The 23,560-nt window shown below is 35.7% G+C and overlaps 1 protein-coding gene across 2 annotated transcripts in view; it reads left to right on the top strand.

The window, feature by feature from the left end:
* EIF5B (eukaryotic translation initiation factor 5B) overlaps positions 1-23,560 on the top strand; it is a 64,874-nt gene that overhangs the window by 36,701 nt on the left and 4,613 nt on the right. Inside the window, exons 10-19 of one of the 2 annotated variants that reach the window (XM_074354630.1) lie at positions 2,708-2,991; positions 11,939-12,046; positions 12,482-12,592; positions 13,834-13,901; positions 14,476-14,617; positions 20,322-20,453; positions 20,863-21,045; positions 21,186-21,347; positions 22,654-22,785; positions 23,392-23,523. In XM_074354630.1, coding sequence (XP_074210731.1) covers positions 2,708-2,991; positions 11,939-12,046; positions 12,482-12,592; positions 13,834-13,901; positions 14,476-14,617; positions 20,322-20,453; positions 20,863-21,045; positions 21,186-21,347; positions 22,654-22,785; positions 23,392-23,523 — 1,454 coding nt within the window. Of the gene's footprint in view, positions 1-2,704; positions 2,992-11,938; positions 12,047-12,481; positions 12,593-13,833; positions 13,902-14,475; positions 14,618-20,321; positions 20,454-20,862; positions 21,046-21,185; positions 21,348-22,653; positions 22,786-23,391; positions 23,524-23,560 lie in introns of both variants that reach the window. The other variant, XM_074354629.1, reaches the window with a different exon arrangement.

Genomic DNA, 23,560 nt, shown 5'->3' with positions numbered 1-23,560 from the left:
TCTACAAAAGTAGGGACTTTATAGTTACGTATCTTTTTGTAACTTCATTGTGATCAGCAAACATATATGGCTCTGTCCTTTGAAATATGTTGACTAAATTTATAGCTAAACATGGTTACTGTAAATGTTTCATATATGATTGGAGAGAGTTTATATCCTGCAGTAGCTGGGTACCTTGTTCTCTGTATTTAGTCAAGTTTGCTGATCGTTTTGTGCAGGTCTTTTATTCTGTTCTGAGTTTTCTTTCTAGTGTGCTTTTTCTCTCTGTCTCTGAGGGTGGTGTGCTCAGATCTCCCATCACGCTTGTAGGTTGTCTATTTCTCTCTGAGTTCTATTGATTTTTCTTTACATATTTTGGTGCAATATTATTAGGTGAATGTAATCTTACATATTTCTAGTGAATTGACTGTTTTTATCATTTATTTTATTTATATTTTATTTCTAGCATTGCCTTTTGTCTTCAAGTCTGCTTTTCTGATACTAACATAACTACACCGGTGATAATTTACAAGATCTTTTTTTATTACTCTTTCTATATCTTTAAACAGCAATATAATTGGGATTTTTGGATCTAGTTTGTCAATCTTTATATTTTACCTAGAACACTTAGCCCATTTCATCTAACATTTGATATAATTAATGAAATATGTTGATTTTAATATTTACCATCTTGCTAAGTTGTTCTTATTTGTACTGATTCTTTTTCTCTCCTTTCTAACCATCTTTTGTATTGTTGGATTTTTTTTTATTCATTTTTTTCCCTTCCATGAGCTGGGTAGTTTTATACTTTTCTGCTTACTTTTAGTGGTTACTCCAGAGAATTAACATGGATCTTTGAACTATCAGTGTCTACTGTTACCTTCTTTCCAGGCAATGTAAAGACTGTAGAAACATAAGCAACATTTGACCAATTCTCGATTTATATGTCATTGTTCTCGTTTATTTTAATTCTCTTTTTTAAACCCCATAATAGCTTTTTTTTTTTTTTAACAGTCAGAGTTTATTTAAGTTGACCTGTATTCTTAGCTTTTTGTGGTGCTTCATTTCTCCCTGTACTCTGATCTTCATTTGGGATTATTCTTCCTGCCTGAAGAATACCTTATAGAATTTACTTTAGTATGAATCTGTTCCTGAGACATTCTGTTTTTGCTTTTCTGAAAATATCTTTATCTCATCTTTATTCTTGAAGGTAAAATACTGAATGAGGAATTCTTTATTGTAACTTTATTCGTTTAACACTTTGAAGATATTAGTCCCTTTTCTTGGCTTTTACTGTTTCTGTTCAAATATTAGGTATCAGCCTAAATTTTTTATGTGTCTTTGCTTTTCATCAGTTTTATTATGATATGGCAAGATTTGTTTTCTTTTTTATTTACTCTGCCTATTGGGCTTTATGAATGTATGTTTTTATCAGTTTTGCAGTGTTATAAGCCATCATTTCCCCTTAGGGATTCTAGTTAGGCCTGTGGTAGACCTTCTTACTGTATCATTGTATCTTTTCCTTTTTTCTGTGTTTTTCACCTATTGAGTCTCCATGGTTCGTTCTAGATTGTTTCCTCTGATCTGTCTTCTGGTTCATTAATTCTCTCCTCAGCTGTTTGTACTCTCCTGTTAAAACCATCTCTTGAGTTCTCAATTTTATCGTCTGTATTTTTAAGTTTTAGAATTTCCATTTAAGTATTTTCATAGTTTTTAGTTACTTTCTAAACTTTTTAATCTTACCTATTGCTCCCTGGATTCTAGAAGCATAGTCTTCTTAAAAATTTTGTCTTGAGGGGAGGGTGTAGTTCAGTGGTAGAGTGCTTAGCGTGCACAGGTGCTGGAGTCCGCCCCTAGTACATCCATTAAAAATAAATAAATAACATAATTACCCACCCAAACGAACAAACAATAAAATATTTTTTAAAATATAATTTTGTTTTTATAACTTCAATATATGAAAGCCTTGTAGGTGTGTAAAGGCTGGTTTCTTCATGTGGCTTTTAATTTTATATTTTGTGCTGGATATTATAGAACTGTAGAAATAGTTTGATGTCAAAATTAGTGTTTGCTCCCTCCAGAGAGAGTTTATTTGTACATCTACCAGGAGTCTGGGTGAACTAGCAATATAGTATCATCTTACTCCACATTTAGAATTGAGAGAATCTGGGGGTGATCTGCCAGAAAAGGGGAGGTCCTGTCTACTTCCTGTGTGTCCTTACTGTCAGGGTGCAGTTTTTCAGGGTTTCACCGCATCATAAGGGCTTTACCCAAAGTCCATCCACCTTGCCCTGCCAAAATCCTTGGTAGGCCTGAACTTCCAGTGCCTGGACCCCTAAACTTTAAAGGGCCATTGAAAGCACTACATAGCCTTTCAGCTACCCCCGCCAGAATCAGCAAATGATCCAGAGAGGGAAAAAGTACTGAGTATTGTGTTCACCTCCCTGGGTTTCTGTCCTCTCTTGTATCCTGGCTTAGTAATGCTTTTCTTTTTTGTTAGCTTATGGATTAATGCATTAAATTTTTACTGTTAAACGAAAATCTTCGTCGCAGCTTGTAGACACCAGTTGGCATTTATGATATATGAAAACATTAATTTGGAATTAATGATACGGTGTTACTGCCTTAGTACACTTTCAGTATAATTTTTCCTTTAGGGTCTCTATCTTGATAGAAATCTTGTTTTTAACTTTCATTTATTTTGAAATCTCTCTCTTCCTGAAAGAAGAAAACACAGTGCTTATAGAAGTAAAAGAAAACCCTGAAGAGGAGGAGGAGGAGGAAGAGGAGGAGGAGGAGGAAGAAGAGAGTGAAGAGGAAGAGGAAGAAGAAGGAGAAAGTGAAGGCAGTGACGGTGATGACGAGGATGAAAAGGTGTCCGATGAGAAGGATGCGGGGAAAACATTAGAGAAAAAGCCAAGTAAAGAAATGAGCTCAGAATCTGAGTATGACTCTGATGATGACCGAACTAAAGAGGAACGGGCTTACGACAAAGCAAAACGGAGGATTGAGGTATTTATCTGTCCCTTTTGCTTCACCCCTTTCCTCTCCACTCCTCCTCTCATACTTAAAACTATACGACTAAAGGCTTTTGATGATGAGCAGTTTTAAAAACACAGTCTCAGAGTGGTATCTTTGTCCAGTCTTTGTAACGTTGAGACGTTAGAGGTCTTTGACACTGGTCTCCCCTGGGACCTCACTCCCTTACCCAAGTCAGAATGGTGATTGCTTCATCACTTTTTTCTTGTTTTCTTCAAACTTTAATGTGTTCTTTGAGTGATGGTTTATAGGTATGCAGAGGCATTCTGAGCTTACACCCTCTAGTTATAAACATTAGTTGGGTGTTTGCCTTGTATATTTAGGTTCGTCAGTCTAAGGCACCTTGCTCACTTCAGTTGTTTAAATCTTGTGGGTTAACGAGACTTCTGTTCAGTAAAGTTCACATACCTCGCAGGCTCACTGTGTTTTTCCTACTTAATGTAGTAGACTTAACTTCAAGAGAAACTTTTCATAATTATGTCAGCTTAGCATAAATAATACACTACAAACCACTTTACTTGAGGATACTAAACTATTTTAAAGCTAAAAACTTTATAGCTTTTCTTTTCTTAATCTTTTCAAGTATAATTCTAGTTTTCAATTTTTTGTTTTAATACCTATGTATCAGTATTGACTTTTCCTTCTGTAAAGTCTAAAAAGAGTATATTTTCTGAATTTCTTAAGGACTAAGAAGATCTGTTGTTAAAAATTGGAATTTCTCAACCCTGGCTCTGTTGACATTTTGGAGCCAGATAATTCTTTGTTGTGGGGGCAGGGGGTCTGTCCTCTTCATTTTAGGATGTTGAGCAGTATCTCTGGCCTCCACCCGCTACATGTCAGTAGTATTCCCCTCCCTTCTCCTTGCTGTGACTCTGCTTCTTCCCACAGTACCTACTCAGCCAACTCCCTTGCCCTGTACCTCTCTGTGAGAGACAGTTAGTATACTGTGTTTGATGACTTAAAAACAAAATGGGTGTAAATCATTAAGTAAAAATTCCCTGTTATCTCATCCCCCTGTGAGGTGACAAGAATAAGAACTACCCTTGTTGGTGGATCTGGGTATGAGCTTCAAGTTTTTAAAGTTTTTAATTAAAAATTAGGTAATAAATTTGTGGATGCATACTATTTTTTCCCACTTAATAGTATGCTATGAACCTTGTTAGCTCAACAATTTTTTAACAGTTTTGTTAAGATATGATTTATATACCATAAAATTGACCCATTTTAAGTGTACAAACTCAGTGACAGTTTGTAAATTTAGAGTTTTGCAACTATCACCGCAACTCAACTTTAGAATATTTTCACCACCCCAGGAAGATCCCTTGTGCCAATTTGCAGTCATTCCCCATTTCTAGCCCCAGCCAGCTGCTAATCTATTTTCCCTCTATTTTCCAGAGCTGTCTTCTCTGCAAATCTCATTTAAACGCAATCATATGGCACGTGATCTCTTGTGTCTAGCTTATTTTACTTAAGCGTGGTCATCTGTGTAGTAGCTCTATCAGTATTTTGTTCCTTTTTACCAATAAGTAATTTTTTTTGTATAAATTACCACATTTTATTATTATTCATTCACCATTTAAAGGAGATTTGAGTTCTTTCCACTTTTTGGCTGTTGTGAGTGGTGCTCTTAGAAACATTTCTCATGTGAGACTTTGCATGGAAATGTGTCTTCATTTCCTTTAGATATATTCCTAGGAGTGAAATTGCTGGATCATGTGGTAAATTTGTGTTGAACTTTTTCAGAAACTACTACACTGGTTTTCAGAGTGGCTGCACAAGTATGGATTCCTACCAGTTGAGGGTTTTACCTTCTCTTCATCCTCACTAATACTTATTATTGCCTGTCTTCTCCATTATAAACATTTTAGGGGATGTGAAGTAATATATCTTATTGTGGTTTTAATTTGCATTTCCATCATGTTGAGCATTTCTTTGTATATTTATTGGCCATTTCTATAATCTTCATTGGTGAAACATCTGTTCAAATTTTTGTCTGTTTTTAATTTTGTAATTTGTCTTTATTATTGAGTTGTAAGAGTTCTTTTCACTTTTTAATAGTTTCTTCTGAAGTGCATACATTTTTAATTTTATAACATCTGGTGTATTAAACTTTTTTTTAGTAGAGCCTGCTTCTGGTGATATACTGAAGAAATCTTTGCCTAATCCAAGGCCATGAGTATTTTGTCCTATATTTTCTTTTTAAAAATTTATACTTTTCATTCCTAGTATCTTTAGTACTGTGATCTAAGATAATTTTTATGTATGATGTAAGGGGCTAAAGTCATTTTTTAAAAAGAATTTTTAACCAGCATCACTGAAAGACTACTCCTCCCCCATTGCCTTGTTATTGTTGACAAATCAAGTGATCTGAAATGTGATGGCTTATTTTTGGACCTTGAGTTCTATTTGTTTCGTCTGTTTATCTGTTCTTAAACCGGTACCGCACTGTGTTGATTACTATAGTTTTACAGTAAGTTTCAAAATTGGGAAATGTAAGTCTTCCAACATTGTTTTTCCTTTCTAACAGTGTTTTGGCTATCCTAGGTTACTTGCTTTTCCATACAAATTTTAGGGTTAGCTTGTCAGTTTCTGCGAAAAGTCTCCTCAGGCTTTGATGAGATTGCATTGAATCTGTAGATCAGTTTTAGCGAGAATTTCCACCTTATTAATATTGAGTCTTCTAACCCATGGAAATAGTCTGTCTCTCCATTTATTTAGATCCTTTAAAATTTCTTCCAGCAATATTTTGTAGTTTTCAGTGTACAAGATTTGTAATTCTTTTGTTAAATTTATTGCTAAGTATATTTATTGTTTTTGATGCGGTAGTGAATGGGGTCACTTTATTTAATCTTCCATTGTTAGTATGAAGAAATGCAGTTGGTTTTTATAGATTGATCTTGTATCCTGCAACTGTAGTGAAATTTTTTTGTTCCAGTAATTTTTCATGGATTGCTTAGAATTTTCTGTAATCAGTGTCATGTCATCTATCAAAGACAATTTAATTCTTCTTTTCCAATCTCATTACTGCTTATTTCTTTTTCTTTTTTTTTTTTTTTTTGCATGATTTCCCTGGCTAGAACAATACATTGTTGAATAGAACTGGTAAGAACAGGCATACACGCTTTGTTCCCAATATTTGGGGGAAAACATTCAGATTTTCACCATTAACTATGATGTTAGCAGTGGGTTTGTTTTTTTGGGTTTGTTTGTTTTACAGATGACCGTTTATCAATGTGAGGAAGTTCCCTTTTCCTAGTTTGTTGAGAATTTCTGTTGATGAGTGGGTGTGGATACTTTTTGTTTATCTATTGAGATGGGCTCCCCCCCATTTTTGTATTAATGTTTGAGGTATTAATTGATACTCAACCAACCGTTCATTCTTGGAATAAATCCTACTTGACTATGGTATATAATCCTCTTTCTATGTTACTGGATTTCATTTGTAATGTTTTGTTGAGGACTTTGTGACCTATACCCATGAAGTATATTGATCAGTAGCTTTGTTATGATGTGTTTCACTGGCTTTGGTGTCAGATTAATATTAGCCTCCTAGGATTATCTGAGAAGTGCTCTGTTTTCTGTAAGAGTTTGTGAAGGATTATATTATTTCCTATTTTAAATGTCAGAATTTACTAATAAGGCTTTTTTTATGGCAGGATTTTAAAATTACTAATTCAGTTTCTTGTTTTGTTACTTATTTATATTTCCTTTTTCCTCTTGAGTCTTCTCAGTCATTGTTGTCTTTCTAATAATTACTGTGAAAATTGATTTTTTATTCTGTTCTTTATTATTTTATGTTTAGTTTGAGTTTAGTTTCCTCTTTTTTTTTGCTAATTTCTTAAGTTGACAGCTTAGCTTATTGATTTGAGACCTTTCCTCTTTTCTTCATATCATACAGGCATTTACAGTTACAGATTTTCCTCCAAGTATGCTTAGCTGCATCCCATGAATTTTTTTTTTTGATTTTCATTCTGCTCAAAACATTTTCTAATTTTCCTTTTACTATTCTTCTTTGACCTGTGCATTATTTAGAAGTATATTGTTATAATTTATAAATTTTGTGGATTTTCCTTATCTTTCTTCTGTTAATTCTAAATTCTGACCATTGTGGTCAGAGAACATACTTTGTATAGTTCCTGTCATTTTTAAATAATTAAGTTTTTTTTATTCCTCACATTAGACCTCTTCCTGAAAGTGTTTCTTGTGCACTTAGGAAGAATGTGGATTCTGCTGTTGGTGGATTTGGTGTTCAGTTAGGTCAGTTTGGTTAATAGTGTTGTTCAAATTTTCTATACACTTTCTCATTTTGTGTAGCTTTTCTATCCATTATTGAGATTGGGCTATTGAAGTTCCAGAATTTATTGTTGAATTGTATTTCTCCCCTCAGGGTTTTCTATTTTATTTTCATGTATTTGGGAGCTTTGTTAAGTACGTATGTATTTATACTTGTTATATCTTCTTGAGGGTATAGCTGTGTCTCTCTTATCTCTAATAACATTTTTTGTCTGACATTCATATAGCCACGTCATCCCTTATGGTTACCATTTGCATGGTGTCTTTTTCAGTTTATGTCTGTGTTTTTTAATCCAAAGTGTGTCTCTTGTTGACAGTGTGCACTTGAATCTTGCTGTTTTATCCAGTCGTACAATCTGCTTTTAAGAGTTTTTAATTGATTCGCATTTAAAATTATTATGGATGTGGTTGGATTTTCTCTTTTTGCTATTTGTTTTCTACATATTGCATGTCTTTTTTTTTTTAAGTTATTTTCTTCATGGTTGCTCTAGGCATGATAGTTACGTATCTTATCTCCTCATTTATATTATTAGTGACTTAATTCTAGTAAAGTACAGAGATTTTGTTCTAGTATAGATTCATCTCTTTCCTTTATACTATCTATTGTTATATATATTGTTTATGCAGGTTATAAACCCAGTAATGCAGTGGTGTTATTAGTGTCTTATTTGATCTTATATTTTTAAAGGAATTAAGAGAAGAAAGGAGAAAAATATATTTATAGTCTTTGATACTAACCAAAATATTAACATTTCTGGTGTTCGTCATTTCTTCCTATGAATTTGAGTTTCTGCTGGTGTCATTTCTTTGCTGTAATGTAGCTCCAGTCCCTTCCTCGCCGTGCCTTTGTGCTCTTTGTCATATTTGTTACATCTTTATGTGTTACAAGCCCAGCCATACAATTTTAGAATTATTATTTGTAAAGTTATCTTTTAAATCAGCCTTTAAGAGAAGAAAACAGGAAAAGATATGTTTTTACTGCCTTTTATATTTACCTATATAACCATCTTTACCATTGCTCCTTTTTCTTTCCTGTGGCTTTTAGTTACCATCCTGTGGTGTCACTTCCAGCCTGATAAACTTGCTGTAATATTTCTTCTCATGCTAATCTTCTAGCAGTGAATTCTCCGTCTTCTTAAATCTGGGAGTTGTTTGTTTTATCTTTATTTTTTTAAAGATAACATTGCTGTATGTAGAATTCTTGCATAACAGTTTTTTCTCCTGTTTAGTCCTTTGAATATATTATTTCATTGCTTTTGGCCTCCACTGTTTGTGATTCAAATTAAACTTAATCTTATTTGGGTTCCCTTGTACACAGTGAGTGATTTTTCTCTTGCTGTCAAGATTTTCTTTTTGATCTTGGCTTTTAACAGTTTAATTAGAATACTATGTCTTGATGTGGATTTTTTTGTGTTTATCCTACTTGGAGTTTATTGAGTTATTTTAAGATGCGTAGATTAATGTTTTTCATCAAATTTTGAAAGTTTTCTGCCATTATTTCTTCAGATATTTCTGCCTATGTCTCTGTCTTCTCCTCCTGGAACTCCGTTGGTGCACTTGAGAGGTGTCCCACAGCTCTCTTGAGGCTCTGTTCATTTTCCTTCATTCTTTATTTTCATTGTTCAACTTGTATTATTTCTGTTAATCTGTCCTTAAGTACTTTGATTCTTTCTTCTGCCATGTTTAAGCTACTGTTAAGCCCCTTTGGTATATTTTTTAATTTGTTACTGAACTTTTTTAACTCTAGAGTTTGTGTGTTTTTTTAAAAATAATAATTTGTTTCCATTTATTTATGTCCTCTTTTGATGGAGTCATCATCACACTTCATTTCTTTGAACATAGTTCCCTGTTTTGTCTGCTAAGTCCAAAATCTAGGTCCCTCAGAAATAGTTTCTGTTGACCACCTTGAATTCTGTTGGCTCCTACAAATGTGATGGTTTTGGTTGTTTTTGTTTATTTGCCTAGTGAATCACGTGGACTAACTAATTCTGTGGTGTCTTTTGCTTCTGTCTTATGGAACTGTTGATGTCTCGTCTTGGTTTTGTTTGTTAGTTTTTGTTTTTTAAATTCTTGTTTTCATTTTTACGCCTAGCTTCCTAGGGCTTTCCCCTGAGTCAGCTTGTCTCAGTGTCAGCCAAGTGATTTGTCAGTGGCTGTGCTTAAATACCTTGAGGCAGTAAGACTTCTGCTGTTTGCCAGTGGATCTTACAGCTTACTAGTCCACTCTGGGTTTTACTTTATGCATTCACAAGATCTCTTGTTGAGGCAGGAACGAGTTACTCACTAAGGACCTCCTTGGTCCCTTCTGACAGCCTTCCAAGGAACACAGCCTTCTGGACCACCAGAGATACGTAGGATCTTACCAAAGCCTACGTTGGCTGTCTTGTGCTACAGACCTCCTGTTAAATTTCTAACTGATCTCCCGGGTTACCTCTTGCCCCATCAGTATCAAGACCTCAGTCTGGTTGTGATTTTAGTCTTATCTCTTCATTTGCCATTGGGGTCACTCTTGGTTTAACAGTGCCCTGAGGTGTGAGATCCCCTGTCCTTGTCTGATCACTTCTACCCATGGAGTGTGGGAGGAAAAGGAGTGTGATGGAGCCACTCTCCTCTCAAACTCCACAGGCTTCTATTGCTCTTACTGACAGTCAGTAAATATTTAATTTCTTGAATTAAATATTTTTCATTTTGTTGTATACTTTTGGCCAGTTTCTAGAGTCTTTAAGTGGTTGTTTTGGCTGTTTTGTCCAGTTTCATATTTTCTTTTGGGGAGAGGATTTCTTAAGCTCCTCATCCCATTGTTTAAGAAGTCCTGTTTCAACACCTTTAAGAGCTCCATACTGTATTCCGTTTTATAGGAGAAGCCTAATTTAACTTTGGATCAGTCTGCTCGGGCTGCCATAAAATACTATAGACTGGGAGGCTTAAACAACAGAAATTTATTTTCTGACAGTTCTCGAGGCTGGAAGTTGAAGATAAAAGAGCTTGCAGGGTGGTTTTCTGGTGAGAACTTCTTCCTGGCTTGCAGATGGTCACTTTACCCCTGAGTCCTCACGTGGTCTTTCCCTGTAAGTGCTCAGAGAGAAAGATTTTTGATTTCTCTTTCTCTTATAAGGATACCAGCCCTATTGGATTAGGGCTCCACCGCTAGGGCCTCATTTAACTGTTCCATTACCTCCTTAAAATCCCTGTCTCTAAATAAGACCCTGGGAGTTAGGGCTTCATTGTATGAATTTGAAAGAGATACAGTTCAGTCCTTAACAAACTTCATGGTTCTGAAACCTTGCTACATACTATAATTTTCTGACATTCATCCCAGACTTCCTGAGAAAGAATCTCCATTGTGGAGACAGGTCTCTACCTCCACGATTCTGTGCAACCAGGTAAGCAGCTCTGGGGCTTAGGAGACACTCATTAAGAAACCCTCCACTGAAGAAGGTTAAATGGTTACTAGTTTATACTATTATGAATAGTACTCTAGTGAACAAATACTGTTGTACCTGTGCGTCTATGTATACTTGTCTTGCCATTGCTTCAGGGCAGTACGTGGAGGTAGGATTTCTGAGTCAGTGTCTGTGTACTACATTGCCCTCCAGAAAATCCCAACCATCTGCCAAGTGTGGGAGAGAAAGGCAGGTTTCGAGCATCTCAAGTTCTAACTAACTAAGGTCATGATGTTTGCTTCTGAGTCATACATATTGTGAGTCTGTTGTGTAGTACTCTTTGCTAGTAAATACTTATGTTTTTCACTTTTGACATTCCAAAAACTTTTCTTATTACAGTTTCTATAGAAAGATTCAATGTCTAGGGGTAGAAATGAGTGAGTTCTTATAAAAATTGTTTTTAGGTGGAAAATGCTTTTGTAAATGACAATATTTCAGAGTTTTAAATGAAAGTCTTAATCCCATTTGAATGCCAGCTTTAGTCTTTACTTGAAAGGCTGTCATTTTAAGAGGAACTTCTGGCTTAGGTGTTTTGGTTTTTTTTCCCCCCTCTCAGAAAGCTGAAGTATTTAGAAGTAAATGGTACAGAGAAACACACTGTAGTTCAAGGACAAACTTTCTCTTGCTTAGTGGTACTTTAGGAAGGTAGGAAAAGTCATTTGGATGTCTTAGGCTGAGGCTTACAGAAACCCTTTCCTAACTGAAAGGTTTTGTGTCATTTATACACTGGACTAAGTTCTGAAATAAACTGCTTTAAACTTTTTAAACAATTCTTAAGTTCTAATGACATTTTTTGAATGCCAAATATACCTCTTTTACTGTAAACCCCCACTTAAGTTAGAGGCTGTACTGTATAGTAAGTGTGACAAAAAGATCAATTCCTTTTCCGTCCATTATATCCCATTAAATTAACTGTGGGAAAAGTGTTCAGAGTTTGAGCCCAAACTTTACACCAGTCTTATTCATAATTAACAGTGCTGCTCTGAAGTCTGTTCTGAACAGGTGTCTCCTTATCCAAAGGTTGTACAGTTCACGTTGTAAAATACAATTACGTAGTTAAATCAACAGACAGCTTGGATACAGGTTGTGGCATTCTCTTGCAAAGGCAAAATAATTTAAAGGAAAATGATATGGGTTGAGATATATTTAATTTTGTGTTTGTATGTTTTTTTCCCCATTCCTAGAAACGGCGACTTGAACATAGTAAAAACGTAAATATGGAAAAGCTAAGAGCTCCGATTATCTGTGTACTTGGACATGTGGACACAGGGAAGACAAAAATTCTAGATAAAGTAAGAAATTTTGGATGAAGGTTTGAGATTTGCAGATACTAATTACTATATATAAATAGATGAACAACAAATTTATACTGTAAAGCACAGGAAACTATGTTCAGTGTCTTGTAGTAACCTATAATGAAAAAGAGTATGAAAAGGAATATATGTATGTATATGTATGACTGAACTATTATGCTGTACACCAGAAATTGACACATTGTAAATTGACTATACTACAACTAAAATTTTTTTTAAAAAATTAAATTAAAAAAAATTGGATGCATTGATATATAACTTTTTGAATAAGTGAATGATACTTGATAAAAAGCTAATAGAAACCATAGCACACATAGGCAGTTGTGATTACAGTAAATAAGCTGCTGTTGTCTTATTGCTTCTGCTTCTTGCTGCATTGTCAAGTTCTAATCTGAACCTGCTGTCTTATCCCAGCTCCGTCACACACATGTGCAAGATGGTGAAGCAGGTGGTATCACGCAGCAAATTGGTGCCACCAATGTTCCTCTTGAAGCTATTAATGAACAAACTAGGATGATAAAAAATGTAAGTACACTGTATTTCATGTGTTTTCATCTCTAACAAAAATTAAGGCGTGAACTATTTCAAACATAGAAAAAAGAACGGGATAGTGCAGCAGACCCATATGCTTATTACCATTCGTCATTAGCGTGTGCTGTTTTACTTCAGATCCCTTTTTTAAAGCGAGAAAACATTAACTGTTGAGGAGACCTCACATTCCATTTCCTTCCCGCTTATGCCAAGAGCAGCCACTATTCTGAACTTATAATATGCCACTTCCCTCTGTGTTCTAATAACACCTTTACCATAGCTTTATATTTTCCATACCATTATATTCCATACCATATTTACCAGTTGCCAGAACTTGAAATCTGGTATTATTTTAGATTTATTATAGTTAAAAAAATATATAAACACAATTTTTATTAGGCCTGTATTAAGTTTCTCAGGATAACCTTTATATGACAATTAGAATTATATTGTTTGTATTGCAGTGAAGTGGAAATAATTATGAATTTTGATTTAAGACAACCAGAATGCATATTGGAAATGTTTTACATTTGAATCATTCTGATCTAGATCACTAGATAAGATTTTGGAGAATCATTTGAAGATTGACAAAAGTACAGATAAAGTAAAAAAAAGTTTTCTGTGTGTGTGAGAGATTTGTTGGTCAGTGCTACTTTTTGGATTAAAAGAGAATGTTCATATCTGGCCTGTTGTAATATTGTTTCCATTCACTTGTGTACTTTTGTCCAGAAAATCAAGGGTTTATGATATTATTTGAATAAAGGAGGATATAAAATTATGATTCAATACTTTAAGTCGATTTGGGAAATTTTCTTTAAAACATACTTCGGGTTATTTTTCAGAGTTTAGAATTGCTTTAAAATTGGACCAGATAAATTTTCCGGATTCTGAGAACTGCTTCTTGTGTGTCGGTTTTCTATAGCTGATCACCCTCAGGTGATGGCTCTGCCATTTGTCACTGACTAATAATCTCAAATTTAGACTACATCGTAGTTATATGACTTTCACAAAGGGAATATTTTCTCATTTCAGTTTTTTCCTGCAAAACTCCTTTTGACATTAATGACAATATTAACTATTGTGCTTTGCTGGTTGACTCACTGACTGTTTTAAAACTGTTCATTTGGAAAAGGAAGTGGTGATATTTGGGAGTTTTCAGAGCAGAATACAACTGTTTTGCAAAGAAGCTTTTGTTTTGGCTTTGCTGAGCTCTCGCTTCTCCCCGCCTTTTCTAGTTTGATAGAGAGAACGTGCGGATTCCAGGGATGCTGATTATTGACACTCCTGGGCATGAGTCTTTCAGGTGAGAGTGACTTGCATCTTCTGTCAGCATGCAGACTGCTAGAAACCACGCAGGCCAAAACGTTCAGTGACTCAGGTGTCCTAACCAGTCACAAGTCTTTGAGCACTGTTTTGAGATCTGTGGTCCGCAAACTACCAGTCCTCATCTGTGCCTTGCTAATTCAGTAGTATTTTATTTAGGTACTTGCTTTTTAATAGAAGTCTTTTCCACTCTGAAAGGGCAAATCCTAATACATACCTGGTCTATCTCCTATGAAACCCATTACACGTGGAATTTTATCCTGTTGCCTCTTGGCCATGTTCCTTAGCGCAAAAAACTTGGTCAGTAAAATTGACAGAAATAATGGAATAACTTCTGGAACTAAGTCATTTCAACTGCTGTCAGTTCACTGTCAGATAAGCATTTTGGCAAGTTAAGGGCTAATGCATGTACTTTTAATGCATGTACTAACATTTAATGCATGTACTTCATTTTGTTCTTTTTGTTTAGGTTTTACAAAGAAATTAAGTTTCTTTATGTGAAAGTGTAAATTTCAAGATTTCTGTTAATGCATCTTTTCCCTCTTTTCCAATAGTAATCTGAGAAACAGAGGAAGCTCTCTTTGTGATATTGCCATTTTAGTTGTTGATATCATGCATGGTTTGGAGCCCCAGACAATTGAATCTATCAACCTTCTCAAATCTAAAAAATGTCCCTTTATCGTTGCACTCAATAAGGTAAGCTCTCCTTATGAAAAAGTAAATCCTGAAAATATACTTCTTAATTTTTTGTGGTTAAAAAAATATAACTTTCATTTAAGAAAATGCACTCCTGCTAAATGTACAGTTCAGTGTATGTTGACCAATTTAAATGCACACATAACCACCACCATCTAGAATATAGACGTACCTCCATATTCCCAGAATGTTCCCTTATGTTGTTTTGCAGTCAGTGTGCCCCTCTGCAACCCCAGACACACACTGGCCTCTTTTGTCACTAGTTTTGCCTATTTTATAATTTCATATTAATGGAATTATATAGTGTATAATCTTTTGAGTCTGGCATTTTTCACTATTCACATAATTACAGATTTATCCATGTTGTTGTGTACCTCACAGATTGTTCCTTTTTAGCTGAGTAATTTATTATCTGGATAATACCACACTTCATCCATTTTAACTGTTGAAGGACTTTTGGATTGATTTCAATTTTAGGTTATTAATGAAGCAGCTGTGACCATTTCTACACAAATCTTTGTGTACACATTTGTTTTCCATTACTTTTAGTAAATAGGAATAAAATTGCTGGATAATATGGTAGTTTTATGTTCAACTCTGAGAACATGATACACTTTTCCAAAGAGGTTGTACCATTTTACATTTTTAAATAGGCAATTTGTAAGAGTTCCAGTTTATGTATATTCTTGCCAGCACTTAATCCTACCTATAGCCATTCTGATAAATGTGTAGTGCCAAATTATTGTTTAATTTGCATTTCCATGATGTCTAATAGCATCAAACATCTTTTCGTGTGCTCATTTGCTGCCATCTCGGTGTCTCTATGAAGTATCTGTTCAAAATCCATTGCTCATTTTTTATTAGATTGTTGTCTTGCTGAGTTTAGGAGTTCTTTGTATATTGTTGATATAAATCCTTTGTCAGTTGTGTGTATTGCAGATACATTCTTGTAGTCAAGGACTGTTTTTTTTCTCTTAATAATCTGTTTTGAAGAGCAGAAATTTCTAATTTTGATGAAATCAATTAATGAGAATTTTTTGAATAATTTCTTTCTTCTGTGTAAGTAATCTTTTCCCACTCCAAGTTAATGAAACCTTTCTCCGATGTTTATAGATATTTAACATTTAGATCTGTGATGTTTTTAAGGTAACTTTTGTGTTTTAAGTTAAGTGGTGTAAAGCAGCATCAAGGTTCACTTTTTTCCAAATGAAGATCCACTTCAAAACCCTTCGTTGGAAAGATTATACTTTCCCCTTTGAATTACTTTGGAATCCTTGTTGAAGATTAATTGACCGAGTATATTTGTGTTTGTTCTTAGTATTTATCTTCTCTTGCATTGACCTAGATGTCCACCCTTATGCCGCTGCTACCCTGTTGTAATTATTCCAGTTTCATAGTGATGTCTTGAAAGTCAGAGGTGGTTAATTTCTTCAACGTTTTATTTCTTAAAATTGTTTTGGTGATTTCAGGGTCCTTGAATTTCATATAAAGTTTAGAACCAGCTTTTTGGTTTCTGCAAAAAGCCTTCCAGGATTTTGATTGGGATTGTATTTAATCTGTAGATAAATTCTTGGAGAATGTACATTTTAACAAAACTGAGTCTTCTGACTGGTGAACATGGTGTCTGTCTCTGCATTTGCTTAAGTCTTCTTTACTTTCTCTCGATGATATGTTACAGTTTCATTGTCCATGTTTTGGTCATATTCCTAGGATTTCCTGATTTTAATGTTATTGTAAATGGTAGTTTAAAATTTTGGATTTCTAATTGTTTCTCAGTTTTATATAAAAATACAGTTGATTTTTATATATTGACTTTTTAATCTTGTGACCTTGTTAAATTCACTGACTAGGCCTAGTAGCTTCTTTTGTAGCTCATGTGGGATTTTCTATATACATGGTTATGTTATCGGCAAATAAAAACTGGTGTACTTTTTTCCTTATTTCTATCCTCCGTAAACTTTTTCTTCCTTACTGCACTAACAAGACCTTCTAAAACAACGCTGAATAGAAGTGATGACACACATCCTTGCTTTCTTCTCCATCTTAGGGGAGGAGTGCTCTTTCTCCATCAAGTACGATGTCGACTGTGAGTTTTCTGTAAATGCGCTTTATTAAATGAAGAAGTTCCTTTATATTCCTTGGTTGCTTAGAGTGTTTTTGTTTAAGTCTTGAATGGTTGTTGATTTTTGTCAGATGCTTATTCTGTATCTCTTGATATGTTCCCATGGCTTTTCTCCTTTAATCTGTAACAGTGTGAATTACTGTTCATGGCGAGGAGCTTTACACACTTCTTATTATTAAAACTTTATTATTTTTAGAGCACTTGAAGGTTCACAACATAAGTGAGGGGAAGGTGCAATTTCTGTGTCCCCGTCTTCACACGATCCCCACCTCCCCCATTATCAACATCCTTTACTAAAGTGGGACATTTGTTAGAATTGATGAACCGCCATTAACACATCATCAGCACCCGACGCTCATAGTTTACAGCAGAGTTCACTCTTGATGTTTTATACACTGTGGGCTTGGACAAATACGTAACAACAAGTATCTCTCATCATGGTTTCATACCGAGTATTTTCACTGCCTTTAAAGTCCTCTGTGCTCTGTCTGTTCATCCTCCCACGTCCCAGCCCACGTCCCACCCCGTGGCAGCCACCAATCTTTTTACTGTCTCTATCATTTTCCCTTTTCCAGAATCATATATATTTGGAATCCTATGGTACGTGACCTTTTCAGATTGGCTTCTTTCACTTAGTAATATGCATTAAAGTTTCTTCGATGTCTTTTTCTGGCTTGATTGCTCATTTCTTTTAGCACTAAATGATATTCCATTGTCTAGATGTACCACAGTTTATCCATTCACACACTGAAGGACATCTTAGTTGTTTCCAAGTTTTGACAATTACGAATAAAGCTGCTGTAAACACTTGTGTGAAGGTTTTTGTATGGACGTAAGATTTTTAACCCCTGGGTAAATACCAAGGAGCATGATGGCTGGGTAAGAGTGTTTTATAAGAAATTAGCAAACTGTCTTCCAAAGTGGCTGTATCATCTTGTATTTCCACCAGCAGCAAATGAGAGTTCCTGTTGCTGCTCATCCTCACCAGCATTTGGTTTTGTGTTTTGGAATTTGGCTGTTCTGATAGGTGTGTAGTAGTATCTTGTTTTAATTTGTATTTCCATGTGACATAAGACTTGGAACATCTTTTCACATACTTGGGGGTGAGGGGTGTAGATCAGTGGTAGAGTGCATGCTTGGCATGCACGAGGTCCTGGATCATCCCTCATGCCTCCATTAAGGAGGGGAAAACTCCTTCAGACTTTTCATGTACTTATTTGCCATCTGTGTATCTTCTTTGGTGAGGTATTTGTTAAGCTCTTTGGCCCATTTTTTAATTAGATTCTGTTTACTTACTGTTGAGTTTTAAGAGTTCTTTGTATATTTTGGATACCATTCCTTTATCAGATGTGTTTTTTGCAGACCTTTTCTCCTGGTCTGTGGCTTGTCATTTCACTCTCTGTAACAGCAGAAGTTATTCATTTTAACTCAGTCCAGCTTATTGGTTCTTTCTTTAATGGATCATGCCATTGGCATTGTGTCTAAACAGTCATCACCATAACCAAGGTCATCTGGGTTTTCTCCTGTTACCTTCTAGGTTGTTTGAGAGTTTTGTGTTGTACAGCTGAGTGATCCATTCTGAGTTAATTCCTCTGAAGGGTGTAAGGTCTGTGTCTCAATTCAGTGTTTTGCACGTGGACGTCCAGTTGTTCCAGTACCATTTGTTCTTTACTGTTGATTTTTTAAATGTTAAACTAACCTTGCATTACTTGACTAACCCTACTTCGTCATGATATTATTATATTTTTCATATATTGCTGGATTTGATTTGCTAATTTTTTGTTGGAAGATTTTTGTGTTTGCATTCATGAGTGATTCTGGTATGTAGTTTTCTTGTATCTTTTGTCTGGTTTTGATATCAGTAATGGCCTCGTAAGATTAGTTGAGAAGTATTTCCTCTGTTTTCTGAGTTTGTAGAAATGATGTTATTTCTTTAAGTGTTTGATAGGCTTCACTAGTAAAGCCACATTAGCTTGGAATTTCTTAAGTAATTTTAGATTATTTAGGTTTTTGACTTTTGTCAGTAGAGAAATTTGTGTCTTTCAAAGAAAAGTTGTTGGTTTTATTGATATTTTCTATTATTTGTCTATTTTGTATGTCATTGATTTCAATGTTAATTTTTATCATTTCTTTCTTTCTAAATGTGTTTTCATTTGTTCTTTTTCCAGTTTCTTAAAATGGAAACTTAGATCGTTGATTTCAGACCTTTTTTCTAATATAAGCATTTGAAGGTACGCTTAGCACTATTGAATGAGCACTGCTTAGACTTGCATTTTTATTACCATTTAGATGAGAATGTTTTCTGAGTATTTTTACTCGATATAAAATCTTCAGGTTTAAAAAATGTTTTTTTCCTTCATCATCTTTGCTTTCTGGCTTTTCTCTCTGGTCATTCTTTTTCCTTGTGTATAATGTGTTTTTATTTTCCTTTGCATTTAAAACCTCCTTTTCTTTCTAAGATTTTGTCAATTAAATTATATAATAGTTTTTTTTTATGTTTATTCTGCTTGAGTTTGATTTTCTTAGAAAGTTCTTGATCATTACTTGTTCAGATACCTTTCTGCTCTCTTTTCTTACTCTTTTCTTCTATAAGTGTTTTTGATAGAATTCTAGGACTTTTCTAGAACTTGAGTTAGATCTGTGAATATTGTCCCCTAATGACTGACCTTTTTTCTTTCCTCTTTCTTTCTTTCTCTGTATGCTTCAGTTGGGGTAGTTTTTATTTGCTTTATCTTCTAGGTCACTAATCTTTTGCAGTATGTAATTTGCTTCAGCTCATCGAGTGACCTTTTTTAAATTTCAGAGTATATATATATTTTTTAGTTCTACAGGTACATTTTTTCCTTTAAAGTCATTGAGTGTATTTATAATAACTTTTAAGGCCATGGTATGCTAATTATACATCTTTGTCACTCTGGGCCGGTTTCTACTTGCTGATTTTCCTTCCCAGCAGCATTCAGATTGGTCTACTTTATATTGTCACCCTAGACTGAGCCAACAGATTATGCCTTTTTGTTTTTACTGTTAAATGAATATATAGAGAAAAATTATTTATCGCCCTTTTGAGAAGTGAGAGGAAATATATTATTTGATTAGCTAAACCAATTAAACCCTGATTTGAGCAGTAAAGCAATAAATATGGGCTAGTCTCTGAAGATAGGAAATAGTTATTTTTCATTTTCTTTTATTTTCATATGTAATTTTCCTGGTGGTGGTTCTTGACTGTAATTAATCTTTTTTTCTGCCCACCACTTAACAAAACCATTTTGGAATTCCAACGTATGTTTCTGTTCTTAGGATAATTGCAGGCTTTCATCGTTTGCAAAGAAGCAGCAGCCCCCTATGAGCTGGTTGGGGCTGCTGGGCAGCGTGGAACTTCAGCGGTTTCTGGCTTCGGGGGGGATGCAGTTAAGCATGCGCAGGCTGTAGAGGACTTTGGGTACAAGGAAGTAGCTGAGTAACACACACTCTTTCAGATACATAATATACCTTAGGAATTTTCTGGAGCTTTTAAATGAACCTTAATTAAATTCCTGACTCTGAATGCTTTAGAGATGTTTCTTATGAAGAAAACTTCTCCAGATTGATAGGTTGTATGATTGGAAAAAGAGCCCCGACTCTGATGTGGCTGCTACTTTGAAGAAGCAGAAGAAGAACACAAAAGATGAATTTGAGGAGCGAGCAAAGGCTATTATTGTGGAGTTTGCACAGCAGGTAAGAAGGCTTCCCCTTCTTTATCAAGAGACCATTTCACAGAATTTTTTTTTCCATTTTCTTTATAATTAAGCCAGCATTTTCATTAAATACTGGTCCTGTTCCCCTGTTAATGACAATGGGCATTTTTTCCCTTCTCCTTTTTCTTTTTTAAGTCAGAAAGCTGATGTTTCAGAGACCTCTTTGTGTTCTGAATTTTTAAATTTTAAAAACCAAGTTGACCTGGAAAGAAACTGCGTTTCTGTGATGTAACTAGTCTCTGTGGGGCGTGCAGGGCCTTTCACTGAGTGTTTAAGCGCGGGGATTGAGAACGGAGAGCCGGCGCTCATCCAGCTTCTCGCCAGTCACTCTGGGTGCCTCCTTCCACGCCTGGGCCTTTCGGAATGACTTTGCTTTTTTGTGTCTCTAGGGGCTGAACGCAGCTTTGTTTTATGAGAATAAAGACCCCCGCACTTTTGTGTCCTTGGTACCTACCTCTGCTCACACTGGGGATGGCATGGGAAGTCTGATCTACCTTCTTGTCGAGTTAACACAGACCATGTTGAGCAAGAGACTGGCACAGTGTGAGGAGCTGAGAGCCCAGGTGATGGAGGTAATGGTCAGCTTTTCAGTTTATTGTCCCCTCTCTACCTTTCAAACAGGGTTCTTGGGGGGGATGTTGACTACTTTAGGACTAATCAGCATGGTGCATTGAAGCATACATTTCACCCCCTTTGCAATAATGTCTCTTAGGTAAAGGCTCTCCCAGGAATGGGCACTACTATAGATGTAATATTGATCAATGGACGTTTGAAAGAAGGAGATACAATTATTGTTCCTGGAGTAGAAGGGCCCATTGTAACTCAGATCCGAGGCCTCCTGTTACCTCCTCCTATGAAGGAATTACGAGTGAAGGTAGGTCAAGGTGGTGAGTGTTGGCGCGTGGGCCCTTGTACAGTGTGTAAAAGTTCTGCTGATGTCACTTCCTCTCTGTGAGAGTCACCTGTCTTAATACACAACACATCCCCTTCACTCGTTGTACCTTAGGTGTTCTCATACAGCAAGGACCTTCCATCAGACGTAAAAATCAAAATGCATTGTTTTGGTTCTACATTGCTAACTAGTTTTTCATTAACATTTTTTATTTTAAAATAAAGGTACAAAAAGTACACAGAATATAGATGAAAAGTTTAACAAATTTTTAGGAGGCAAAGGACTAGACCAAGAATCAGAACGCTGTAGACATCCCTGAAGCAGCTATGTGCCGCCATCTGAGTTCCCTCCCCTCCCTGTAAAAGTTAACCGTGCTTCCATTTTTAGCATAGTGGCTTGCCCTTTTTTTTTTTTTTAAATACTTCAGAGTACACCCCTAAAAAATGTGTATAGACTTTACATAAATGGAGTCATTTCAGTGTGTTCCTTTGTATCCAGCTTCTAATTATTTTCAGATTTATCCGTGTTGCATTTAGCTGTAGGTAGTTCATTTTTGTCTTGTGTAGTACTCCATGGCATGACGATGTCCTGGTGTATTTATCTGTTGTCCTTTTGATGGAAGAGTGTGGGCATCTCCATTTTCTCCAGTTGTCTTTCCTCCTGGTGCGGTTGTGCCAGTCTCTGAAGGGTACGTGCCTAGGAGTGACCTGCGGTGGCACCACTTAGCTTAGCTCCAGTTTTCTAGGTGACGCCACCATGTTGTCCCTAGTGAGTGTAACAGGTGATGCCTTCCAGCTGCGTTATTTTAGAGTTTTCATTATTTCACATCTTCGTCAACTTTTTTGATGCTATCAGATTTTTAAAACCTTTCCATTCTGGTGGGTGTGTATCTCATTGCTAGCTGAAATACAGTTGATCATTGTATGTTTCTTAGCCATTTAAATTTTCTCCTTTGTGAAATGACCCTTGGTCTCCGGCATTGTTTCTCTTCACTATAGATTTATAGGAGTTGCTTATAGAGTCCAGATACTGGTCTGTTCCTGGTTTGTACGTATTGCAGCATCTTCTGCTCTGTGGCTTGTCTTTTTACTCATTCTGTGGTGTCTTGAGGAACAGACGTACTTAACTTTAACGGTGAATTTGTCAGTCTTTCATTTTGTGTTCATTGCTTTTTGTGTCTAAGAACTCTTTCCCTATCCCAAAGTCATGAAAATAATGTCTGACATCAACTCCTACCACTGAACACTTTTCAGATAAATCTGGTAACAAGTGTTTTTGATCTCTGTAGAACCAATATGAAAAGCATAAAGAGGTGGAAGCAGCTCAGGGGGTGAAGATTCTCGGAAAAGATCTGGAAAAAACACTGGCTGGTTTACCCCTCCTAGTAGCTTATAAAGAAGATGAAATCCCCGTTCTTAAAGTAGGTTATTTTAATTTGTTTCCCTTCTAGGGTATTTTGAGTTGTGCTGTGTGGGCAAATGCAGGAATGATGAATAAAACGGGCATCTTTGTCTTTGTGAAGCCTTGTGTGGTGGCCTCTTAGCAAACAGTTGCTTCTGAATGACTTCAGTTTGAATAATCATGAATTGGCATAAATGATAATTATGTACATTAAAATTCTAAAACAAATTTAAATAAAAAATGAATCAGAAGCTAGAAGTTATTCATGAGTTTTTTTTAGATACTGAGATATGTAGACAGAAAAAACCAAACAAACAAACCCTCACTGGGTTCTAGGAGTCCACTGAAAGCCTGTCTGCTGTTCTCAGGAACAGGAGGCACACGTGAGCCCAGCGGAATGTCGCAAAAGCAAGTGTTGAGCCGTACTTACTGTATTCACTTGCCAAAGAGATACGTGCCACTGTCCCAGCACCTGGCTCATGTGGGGTGCTGGGGTTCTGCCTGGCCCTCCCTAAGCCTCAATTTCATATTTTCAGATGGTCATTTAGTCAAGAAGAGAAGTGCAGTTTAATCCTGGGCTGCTGTGATACATTTATAACCTTGTCAAATGTAATTTCTTTTCAAGGATGAACTGATCCATGAGTTAAAGCAGACACTAAATGCTATCAAATTAGAAGAGAAGGGAGTCTATGTCCAGGCTTCTACCCTGGGGTCTTTGGAAGCTCTACTTGAATTTCTGAAAACATCGGAAGTGCCCGTAAGTAATCAGTTGTACCCAGCTCCACAGGAGTCAG

This window comes from Camelus bactrianus, chromosome 28 (genome assembly GCF_048773025.1).
Source record: "Camelus bactrianus isolate YW-2024 breed Bactrian camel chromosome 28, ASM4877302v1, whole genome shotgun sequence".
NCBI lineage: Eukaryota > Metazoa > Chordata > Mammalia > Artiodactyla > Camelidae > Camelus > Camelus bactrianus.
The sequence above is the reverse complement of the archived record's forward strand: the minus strand, read 5'-3'. Positions and strand labels throughout refer to the sequence as shown.